Raw genomic sequence first — 12,305 nt, forward strand, 5'->3', positions numbered from 1 at the left:
AGTTGTGGAATAGTGCATACTGTGCTTGTTCCTGGTCTTAAAGGAGGACTTTCAAAACACTAAGGTGATGTTTGGCATAGATTTTTTTCACATGACCTTTATCAGATTGAGGAAGTTCCCTTCTATTCTCAGTTTGCTAAAAGGTTTATGATGATGATAATGATATCATGGGAATAAATGCTTCTTATTCGTCTATTGAGATAACCTTATTAAATTTATTTCTCCTTAATCTGTCACTATGGTGAATTATATTGACTGATTTTCTAATATTAAGCCAACTCGGAATTCCTGGAATAAACTCAATTTGTTCATGATGAATTATCCTTTTTCTACATTCCTGGATTTAATTTGCTAATGTTTTGTGTATAGTATTTTTGCATCCATGTTAATACGTGAGAAGTCCCTTAATTTCCCTTATTTATACTTTCTATGTCTGCTTTTGTCTTAAAGATTATGCCAACTCATAATAAATTGGACATGTTCCCTCTTTTTCTAGTTTCTGGAAGAGTTTTTGTAAAACTGAAATGATTTGTTCCTAAAACATTTGGTAGAATGTATTTATAAAATTATTTGGGAGCCAGCCCTGATGGCCTAGTGGTTCAAGTTTGGCACTCACCGCTCTGGTGGCCTGGGTTCCCTTCCCGGTTGCGAAACCACACCACCTGTCTGTCAGTTGCCATGCTGCGGTGCTGGCTCACATAGAAGAACTAGAAAGACTTACAACTAGGCTATATAACCACGTATTGGGGTTTGGGGGAGGAAAAAAAAAAAGAGGAAGATTGGCAACAGATGTTAGCTCAGGATGAATCTTTAAAAAAAAATTATTTGGGCTTGGTGGCTCATTCTGTAGAAAATTTTAATTTATTAAAAATTGTTGATGAAATGTTTTATTATTTTATTAAAATTTAGTTATGGTACTACTCGTGTTATTTCTTCATAGTTCTGGAAAATTTTATTTTTCTAGGAATTTAGTTATTTCTCCTAATTTTCAAATGTATAATTGCAAAATTATTCACAATACTCTCATATGTGGTTAAATTTTCCAACAGCTACAGTCATATCCTCTTTTTCATTCATAACGTTCGTTTGTACCTTCTCTCTTGTTTTCTTCATCAGTCGTGCTGAACACTGGTCTTATTCTTCTTTTTAAATAATCAACTTTACTTTATTGGCCCTGTCTATTGCATGCTTGTTTTCTATTCATTAACTGATAGTCTTTTCTCTATTTTTTTCTTTCTTTTGCTGTTCTTTAGGTTCATTGTGCCATCCTTTTAATTTCTTATGTTGGGTGATAAGCTCATTAATTTTTATCCCTCTTTTCTTATATAAGCATTTAAGCCTTTAAGTTTCCCCATAAATACTACTTTTGCTATATTACACACATTTTAGTACATAATATTTTCATTAGCATTCAGTTCTATATATTTTATAATTTCCACTATCATCTACTTTTTTGAGCTATGAGTTGTCTAGAAGTTTACTATGAAATTTCCAAAAGTCTATACAGCTTATCTGGTTATCTTTTTGAATCTCAGAGTTAGTTATAATCATATCACTAAATTCTGGCCCATGGAAATGAACAGAAATGGTATGTGCAACTTCTAGTTTCCACTAAAGGGAAGTTACATGCCCTCCCTTTTTTTCTTTTGTCTAGTTACAATGCAAATATAAGGGCTGGAGGTGGAACAGCCATCTTGGGTCAGTAGGGGGAAGCAATATATTGAGGATGGTGAAGCAAAAAAACAAAAGAAGCCTGAGTTTCTGATACCATACCTGCCATGGACACCATCTATTTGAACGGTCACTCAAGAAAGAAATTAATTTCTATCTTACTTAACCTACTATTATTTTTTGGTTTCTCTGTTAACTGAAGTCATGTCTAACTTTAACTAATACAGAAGTATGACAATCAAAATTATCCTGGTATTAATGGAAATGAAAATAAAGACAGATTCAAGAGGTGGTATGAACTGAATTTATATCTCCAAGATGAACTGCCTTACATTCCCCTTCACTTCCCAACACTTCCTAAAATGGCTCTTACTGTGCTGCCTATGTCTCCTCTTCTCCCTGACTTCCACTTCTAAATTCACTAGTTTCCTTCTCTAAATAAGGGCATCCACTTTAACCCTGCCTTTCTGGCACCAAACTCCCCAACCCTGAATTTTCCAAGCACATTCCTAAGGTTGGGTTACCTCCAACGTGCACTTTCCCTATTCCTACTTGCAGTCTTTCACCGCTCCATTCCATCCTGCACACCTCTCCTACGGCTGTATTCCTATACACCACATTTACCTTGTCACAACCTCTGATTAAAAACCATGAATGGCTCCCTATTGGCTAACTAGCTGCGCTACCACCTTTTACCCACCAACCTTGCAATGCACATGATGGTGAATGCCAGCTGATCACGGCACTTTCCAAAAGAGCACTCAGAATCCTTCCCAACAGAAAGTTCCAGTAGCCAGTACCAACCAGTAGGAATTGGAACTCAGGAAGAAACCCATTTGTATCCCTGATACAAAGGATCAAGCCTAAATTCCTTCGTTTGTATTTCAAAACTCCAAAATATCTCCTATTACTCTCTCAAAGTGCTATCTCCTATGAACCTATAAGAAAAAAACGTGAAAGACTTTGAAATAGAACAAAAACTTACTGGATGTCTTCAATGAAAAACTAGTTTTTGCCTAGCACATCCTTCTGGGTTTTCTGATTCTATAGGTTTTCTATACCTGTCATTGTCTTTGAGCTATCTATAACTCTGTGAGTTGTAGATAATTGATAGCAATGCAAATGATTCTTGCTCCAAGACATGCAAATAAATTTCATTTGGGGAGGTTCAATTGATTTTCTCCCTCCATTACGGAAGAAGCCAGTTTTGCATCTATTTAAAATTTATTTCAGCACTCTTTAGCGCCTATATGTGTGTGGTTCTTTGAATATTCCTTTAAATCAGTGGTAACATCTTGCCCATTCTCTCATTAATTAATAAGTTAAATAAACTCATTTGTCATGAGATCATTTTATATTTGCATGATAGTCATGATTTGATGATTTTACTTTTTTAAATATCCTTTTAACACACCCTTTCTTCATGACTACCTTCAAAGTTTGATTACATCTCCAACATGGAATGCCTCCTCTGGCTCTTACTACCTGACACTACTGATTCTTCACATTTCAGAGATAAATCTAATCTCCATCACATCCTCAAACTACAAAATCCATGATTTTTCATGATGAACCTAGACTGCAATGATGTCTTAATTTTACAATTATTTCTTTCTTCAAAACTCCCACAGAATGCATTATCTATTTCATTTATGTGCTGTAGATAGTGTATCTGTATCTTGCACCATTAATTTAATTATGTAACTTCTCTCCTCAATTAAAGTGCAAGTTCCTTGAGAGAACTGATCACAACTTATTTTCCTTTTCTCCTCTTCAGAGTCAACACAGTGCCTTACACAGTGCCCAATAAACATCCACTACTGAGGGGCCAGCCCCGTGGCATAGTGGTTAAGTTCGGCATGCTCCTCTTTGGTGGCCCGGGTTTGTGGGTTTGGATTCCGGATGCGAATCTACACCACTCGTCAGCCACGCTATGGCAATGACCCAGATACAAAATAGAAGAAGACTGGCATAGATGTTAGTTCAGGGTGAATCTTCCTCAAGCCAAAAAAGAGGAAGATTGGCAACAGATGTTAGCTCAGGTCAAATCTTCCTCAGCAAAAAAAAAAAAAAAAAAAATCCACTGCTGAGTCCCATTCACAGCCCATAAACTGGGGCTCTCAATCAAGATTTTTTTCAGGTAACCACTTAGCTTTACTTGGGGAATCAACTTGTTACAGTTTGCCTGAAGGTGGTTCCTTCCTAGGAAAATTCACACTAAACTTTAATAAAGATCATTAGAGCTTCTGTGAAATATCAAATAAAGTGTAGTACTGATCAGAAAAGCTAGGAAAAAAAGAATAAATTGATGTACTTCTGGGGGATTTTTTTCCCTCAACTATTGGACTGGTACTGTGTATACCTATATTCCTAAGACCAGTCTTATGTGAGGGTCATATATGTTCTGTTCAACATTCATTCTTTCATTCTACAAATGTTTATTGATTGTTTATTATATTAGGAATTTTTGACAGGCCTTGGGGATGCATTTGCAAGTAAAATGTAATTTTTAATCCAAGAAGCTTACTTGCTCATGAAGAAAGAGACGGAAAGTCGAGGAAGAGGAGGAAAAATAGACACCTGATTGTGACCTAAGCATATAATAGGTAATTGGTGACAAGCCAAATCAAGTTTCTTAATAGGATGAACGGACCATCTTATTTTCAGGTATTATACCTACTGAACCTTTAAAATCAATCTATTGTAAATACTCCTAATGGAATGATGAAATTTCAAACTTCTGCAGATTTGTATTACCATCATATACACCCTACATTCAATGTCTTATGTACCCTTAATACCAACCCAACCAAGCAAATGCAGACCACTACCACTTTTCTATGGCTTAAGCGCTGGGTTGTGAGAAAATAGCAAATGATCTTGAGATTGCTTTCAGCATATTTGATTTTATGAACTATAAAATACTTTACCAGTTGAATAGTCTACCAAGTGTATTAAATCTGCTCCTTATTATGCCATATGAAGTCAAAGGACTTCATAATATTTGAGCATTAACATTATTACTGATCATTTCCATTTTTATGGTTTTACTTCTGATAATTATTACAAATTAAAACCATCTTGAGAAAACCACCATTGTAAAAAACCTAGTCCATTTAATCAATTTTATTCTTCTCATGATGACTTTTTATTTTTACCTTTATTCCTAAAGGAACCCTTAGAATAAGGCATTTAAGATTCTACTCCATAGTACTTTTTTAGTAAAGCAATTATATAAATAAAAAAGACTAATAAAAGTTATAGGCTTTTGGTTGTTGTTGATATAATTTTCAGCTTCTCATGGCATATTGGTATAATTAAAATGATTAAATAACAAATAATAAGCAATCACATAATGACAATGATAACCTAACATTTGTTTGGTCCTAAATATTTTCACATATATTTTCTCACTTTATTCTGACAACAATCTAATAAAATAAGTTTAATTATGATCATTTTTACAGATGAAGGAATCAAGAAACAAGTGATTTGCTCAATGTTGTATAAGTGACATTTTGTTATGCTGAACCCAAGTCCTCAAATTCAGAATTTCTGTTTTTGTTCATACTTTTTAAAAGAGCATTTAATTCACAAGCCAAATCCTGTTGGCAAGACACTTCCTAAAAGTAAGTAAAATATATATGGAGGAACACTAAATATTTTATTCACCTACTACGTCATCATACTGAAACTGAGAAGGTCAGTGTATTTTCCAAATGGCCCAGTTAAATCTAAGGAATAGGTTATTTACCCACTAGGGTCTGGAGACTGTCAAAATCACCTGCTTACACAGGACTAAAATGTGCTTCATTAGCATCTTTCCATTCCTCATACTCACAAAATAAATATTTTACCCTTTATTAGCCTATTGTTTAAAGGTTTCTTATTTTTTTCCTGCTCATTAAAAACATAAAAAGAGAAAATAAAAATCACCACTAGTCCCAAGCCACTCCTAACAGTTTGTGTGTTTTCTTAAAGTCTTTTTAACACAAAATATGCATATTCAATATTCATATCATATTCTCCTCATATCTTTATAGACCACTTTTTTCTCCCCATATTATAGCATGGCAATATTTACTTTTTGAAAACATGACTTTTTATGGCTGAATAATGTTTCATCATAAGGTGGTACCAGAACTGATTTCACCATTCTTCCAATTTATATGGTTTTTATTATAAAAATGTTTATTTATAAAATTAATTAATTATAACCTTGTTTTATAAAACTTGAAAAACAGAGAAAGGATGGAAATCATACCCCTAATTCTTGTCTAACAAGTCACTATTATGAGTTTTGCGCACTCTTTTTTATTATTTTTTCATATGCCTATCATTATATGTTACCATTAAAGTACACATGATTTTATGTCTTGAATTTGTTTCCATTTTACATTATATTATAAGCCTTTTCCATAACCACTGTGGCAGGCTGGTTGGAAATTCCACACTTTATCTAACCATTATTTTATTGCCAAACAATAAGTTATCTCCCTTTTCGTTCTATTTAAAAATAAATCATTTTCTAATAAATATTGCAAGCATGTAGTCTTTACATTCATACACTTAAAAAAATCCTTTCCTAATACTAGATTCTTACAAGTAAAATTATTGAGAAAAAGGCTGACCAGTTTTCAGCATTATTTGGATTTTGTTGAAAACAATGTAAAAAAATTGTTAAATGTCTGAACTTCAAAGTATAAATAGCATCCTGACCTCAGTTTCTTATCAACCAGCCCTTTTAGTGACTGGGATATACAGAAACAAATATCCAGGGTATCGATTACATTTAAACTAATTACATTCCCATAAATTAGTACATACTGGTGTCATCAGTCTTGAGAGGGCAGTGATCACTTAAACATGCACATTTTCGTTTTTTCTAAGTTTTTTTTTTTTTTTTCATGTTAAAAGTCTGTATCTACATACCTTTCAGGTACAGTTTAGCTTATTCTCCCCTCTGAATCTTAGATGTAGTTTTAGAAATGCTTTCTGGAACTTCTTCCTTGGGGAGTGCTCTGAAATTCACATCAGGAAACAGCAGTAATTCTGATAGAAGGAGAAAGAAAATGCCCCAACTTACCGTTTCTAATGCATTTACACGGTCCTGCAAACAAAGCATAATACATAATTATAAAAACAAAGCTATTAAAAATAATTTCAAGTTTACTTAATTTTCAGATTTTCTGTTTGTCTTCTATTAGTAATAATTTAATTTAAGAATGTGAAAAATGAAAACTCCTACTCAGGATGATCTCTACAATAGAAAAATAGTCATAAAAGAATCAATATACCTTTTCTCATCTCAGCTAGTGTTAGGACTACAAGGTATAATTTAACAGAAAATACCATACATTTAGATATAGTAACTAAAAGGAATAGCAACTAGTGGAATATAAGTATTAGATACATTTGAACATATGAATCACAACTAGACAATAGTAGTGATGTAAAAAAGGAATTTAGCACATATACCAGCTCTCAATTAGATTTATAGCACAAAATGTGATCTCACAGGAAGGTGAAGTTCAGACATGAGAATAACTTCATCAATTAAAATTAATAAGTAGATTGTTCATTGAAACAAGGCAGGAAAAATAAATGAGAAAGATATGTCACATGCAGCCAATCCTGAACCCAGGCAGGCCTTCATTACCTATAGTATCTTAGAAGGTTTTACAGAAATATTGTTTTTAAAAAGAATCATTGGCAATATTGCTTAAAAAGCTAAACGATTAAGGGTTGCATTCTCAATCCAATAGTTGTATTCTCAACTCTTTTCAGAGCTGACAGCTACATACAGAAAGTTTTTACCAAATAAAAAAAGCTGAATTTGAGAGGAGAGTCTGAAGATTTAAGAAAAAGGAAAGCCATCCTTTTTAGGAGGGTCAAGGTCATTTTTCTTTCTTTTCTCTGATTTTAAGCAATTAGAGGAGATGTGTGAAATCTGGATTTCTTTTTTGTTTAATCAAATTAGTCATCTGTTCTAAGAGGGAAAGGGGGGAAAATGGCACAGAGAGCCACTCAGCTCAGGTCTCTTGTGCCCCTGTAGGGACCGACATGGAATCATGACACTTAGGAGCAAAAAGAACTTGGCCCTCACTTCCACTCGCCCAGCCTCACCTAACACACAGAGGCCTTGCCTTTGAAGACTTCTGTAACCCAGTCTCCAACCCTCACACTGGGAAACTGAGTTGAACATCTCTACCCTTTAAATATTGGGCTATGTGGGCATGAGTTACGTGAATATATTACGCAAAATCAGCCCAAAGCAGACTGTTTTTAGCAATATAATCTGTTTAATTGTATTCCGTTGTCATACTTGAGAGAATCTCACCCTCACCCCCATAATTTTCATAAAATAACTCCTATTTTGTTGGTGACTTGTGTACTGTCACATTTGAGCACTTCATAATAAATGCATATAATGCCTCAATGGGGCTTTGATCTCTTGTTACCAGGCATCTTATTCACAGTGCATCTGGGACAAAACCATTCAGCAATGCTTTATCATCCTTTGCAGACTGAACAAAACCTCATTAGATGACTTATAGAGACAGAAACAGCCTTTGAGCAGTATCTCATTTATATGAACCATCTTGGAAGGCTCAAAATATTTACATTTACTATTTGGGCCTTAAGTTTTCCCCATACTATGTATTTATGGGCTTATATTATTTAGGATTAGCATGTTTTAAAAGCACACAAACAGCTGGTTTGAAATCAGTGATGCATATGATGTCAAAAAAGTAGAATTGAATTAACTTCTGTCTGTCTTAATTCATATCTCAGTGTTTAGCAAAGATAAAGTGATATAATTTATGTATTAGTGTCCTCATTTTACTTAAATACTTGTTACAGGATTTTAAAAGAAATATGCACTGTCATGAAGTGCATGTTTGTGCCCTCACAAAATTCATGTGTTGAAACCCTAATCCCCAATGTGACGGCTTTTGGGGATGTGTCCTTTGGGGGTTATTAGGTCATGAGGATAGACCCTTATGATGGAATTAGTGCCCTTATAAGAAGACACACAAGAATAGCTGCTTCTCTTTCTGTCTGCCATGTAGGGCATAATGAGAAGATGGCCATCTACAAGCCAGGAAGAGGGACCTCACCAAGAATTGAATCTGCCAGCACCTTGCTCTTGGAATTCTCAGCCACCAGAACAGTGAGAAATAAATGTTTGTTTAAGCCACCCAGTCTATGGTAATTTGTTGTAGCAGCCTGAGCTAAGACATGTTCCTGGTTTATAAGACTATGAACACAAATGGTCAAAAAAACTACATTTTGCTAAAATATAAAGATCAACAAATAATCTATTTCAATGCAATTTACTTACGTCTGTCTATAACCTACTTCATTCCAAAACGGTACTGAGACAGCTTTCAATGAAAAATATATATGTTAAGAAAGTGAGAAAATTAGGGAAATAGAAAATTCAGTTCATTAACCTGAATTTAAATTATTTAATTTACCAATCAATAGGATATCAGCCACTGCTGCCAATTAGTGAGTTCTGTCTAAATTGTAGAGTTTTGGGTTTTAATTGTAGGCTATAAATAAAATGAAACTACTCATAGTCTTTACGAACTTATTAACTGGCTTTTAAAATTTAAGAAAAGTATTTTGAAAGTTTAAATGGTTGTAGGTGACTTTTTTTTTTGGCAGACAAGATTAGTTATAATTCTATATATAAAAGCATTAGACTACTGCAAATCCTTATTCTCAAAATATTTGCATACTTCTTTTCATGTTCTTATTAAAAAAGAGGTAGCTTAAGTCAATATTGTAGCATCGATACAGCATGAAAAAAAATGCCAGTATATGTCCTAGAATGAACATATAATTACACCAAAATAAATTCTGTACTCTTTACCCTTTCCCACTCAGTAAAACTGCAGTTGTAGTGTTTTGTTGTTTAATCTCCAGTTTTCACTTAAGAGATTTTATCTTCAAGTTCAACGTGCAGTTCAACACTCTCCCCCTCTCCCACCGCATACACACACTCGCAAGCTTGGATCCTGATAAGAAAAGTACTGTTAGGACATTGAAAGGGGTTGTTAGAAGGCGGGAAGAGTGTAGAGGGAAGACAGCCTACAGAAGTGATGAAGACACTCTCACCATAATCATGCTATTTCAGGTGGTTTTAATAAATCAGTGGTTCTTATTTTTGTAGTCATGGACCTAGAATCTGATGAAACTTGATCTTCTCCCCAGGAAAATGTACATTATAAACAATGCACACAAAATTTTGCATATACTTTTAGGGGAACTGCAGACTCTCTAAAGCCTGCCCATGAGCCTCCAGGTCCTTTCACTCCAAATAAAAACACCTGAAATAAGATGTAAGACTATTATACAAATAAATTATTTTATTAAACCAACTCGCTTTAGTTCTCCGGTATGAAATTTTTCTGGATAAATAACACGTACAACAAGGAAAGAAACAATTGGGAGTGGGAGGTTAAACAAAACTCAAAGGAGAAATTGCCTTCAAATGTTTTGAAGAAAAAAAATTTTGAGGGAAAAAACTTGTTTTGTTGTTATTGGTGTTTGGTGATTGGATAGTCCCTTCTCCACTCTATTCTATCTAAGCAGGGGGAAATCTAAGAAACACTTAAAATGGCAACAATTATTTTAATGTTTACTCTTAAAGTTTATGCATGTGGTCACTGTATAGTTCTTGAGTTACAATGGAGAGTGCTAGCTGTTCTTATCAAGGTGAACATTACACACAATTTCTAAGTAAAAAATAATGCTGCCAGACAACATGTTTTAATTTATTCTGGGCTTGACAGATCACATAGAGTCATATTTTGGGGGAGGCCTATAGCATATGTACTATAAAAAAGACATATTTTAACTTTTTATGACGAGGTTAGTAACCTGCTTTGAGCTTATACATTCATTTGCCTCTTGGTCACAATGGGATGTACGCTGGAATTTATGAATGAGCCAAGGCAAATTCATTAGCAACACCGGAGATGGGCAAATATTTGTAGGCTAAATTAGGAAATGAATGCTAAATGGGTATCTGAATCCCTGATCATTAACAGTTTATTTGATTCAGCTGAGCCAATCAATTAGCCACATTGAATCATCTATCCTCTCTAAGATGAATTAGAGCCTTGTAGGTCTAAATAATCAGAGTTCTTCTGCTTCTGGTAAGTGTAGTCAAATAGGTCCTAGTGACTATTTTATCACAATAACGCAGCATTTTCCAAGAATGCTTCACATATATCCATTAGCATAAGAAAAAGCATAATACTGACATAAAAATATAACGAGCCACTATGCGTTCCAAGTCTAAGAGGCTTTAAGAGTATACAATGATTCTGGAAACTTCTCTGGGCCTGAAGGGCCATGATGGACCCATAATTTTCAAAAAGAAAAACCCACAATGAGGTCTCCCTCTCCTCACTGTTCTAAAAGCACAAAGCCTCTCTTCTGGAGGAAAAATGCACTCAGCTTTACCCAGAAACCACTGCAGGGCATTTTTCCCGTCAATGTTAACTCTGTTTAATCAACACTCACACTTTCCCTGCTACTTCCTATATGAAGGATATAAATGAAATGCAAATATGTACCTTTTTTCCTTTATGCATTTCCACATGGCAATCCATTAGTTAACAAATTGCTGATCGTTTTTTAATAATTAAAAGAGCTAGAAATAATTTCAAATGTATTCTTTTCCAAGCTTCAAGATATTAAAATGAAAGAAAAGGAAAAGGCCTTTAACCTTCACAAAAAAAGATCAGCATTTCATATAGTGATTTAAAATAAATTAAAACAAAATAGAGACAAAAATCGCAAAAAACCTCAATGTTGCAACACCAAAAAAACCTTTAAAATATAGCATAAGTTGGCTTTGAATACACCAAATGAATCAATGATCCATATATAAAATTGCATGTTATCTATTAAAAGTCAGACAAAGTTACTCTGTACTTAAGAAAAACTTTATCATGAGTGGCATTAGGGCAGCTTGCAGTGGTTTCCCAATCACCCACTGTTGGATTTTGTCATCATTAGATCCCTGCAGTCAATCTCTGTTAACTCATTTCGCTAGCTGCTTATGTGCCTTTTCCACATAACCTACCTCTGGGTCCAAATAACAAAACAGAAATGTGAAAAGAAAACCACAGCAAGCCAGCAAGATTTTGTCTAAAAATTTGTCAATAAAAACCCCTCAACATTTTGACTTATGAAGAAAAGCCAGTTTAAAGGGATGTATCATTTCCCAGCCGAGAGGGAGTACCCAGTTACATTCCTTCTATCTGCTTTCACTCGGGGTGTGGCTAATCCCTGGTAGAAGCAGAAACTATCACAAGGTTTAAGAACAGAATCAAAGTGTGTGCTCCACATTTCTGATCTGTTCTCTCATCCACGACTATTGTCATAATAGCGACCTGAGGCCGCCAGCTGTCCTTCTGTAGCTTTCTCCTGCTACATTCTCAAGTTGGTGTTTTGGTTTGTGGTTTTGTTACGAGGCCATTACTGACCATTGTACTCCAGTTAAGTTCACTGCTCAGGAAAGGCTGAGGCTGCATTTATACTGAAGTGAGATGCATGCATGGGTTTGTGGGGTGGGGAATACAAGTAGGGTAGAGGAGGCAGATAAAGATAAA

The 12,305-nt window shown here is 34.6% G+C and overlaps 1 protein-coding gene across 10 annotated transcripts in view; it reads right to left on the minus strand.

Annotated features, from left to right (window-relative positions):
• CEP128 (centrosomal protein 128) overlaps nt 1-12,305 on the minus strand; it is a 393,976-nt gene that overhangs the window by 60,655 nt on the left and 321,016 nt on the right. For all 10 annotated transcript variants that reach the window (XM_058567480.1, XM_058567475.1, XM_058567474.1 and 7 more), the window contains one exon: nt 6,758-6,781. In XM_058567480.1, the coding sequence (XP_058423463.1) occupies nt 6,758-6,781 (24 nt within the window). The remainder of the gene's footprint in view (nt 1-6,757; nt 6,782-12,305) is intronic.

The sequence above is a fragment of the Diceros bicornis genome, chromosome 24 (genome assembly GCF_020826845.1).
Source record: "Diceros bicornis minor isolate mBicDic1 chromosome 24, mDicBic1.mat.cur, whole genome shotgun sequence".
In the NCBI taxonomy this organism is placed as follows: Eukaryota; Metazoa; Chordata; class Mammalia; order Perissodactyla; family Rhinocerotidae; genus Diceros; species Diceros bicornis.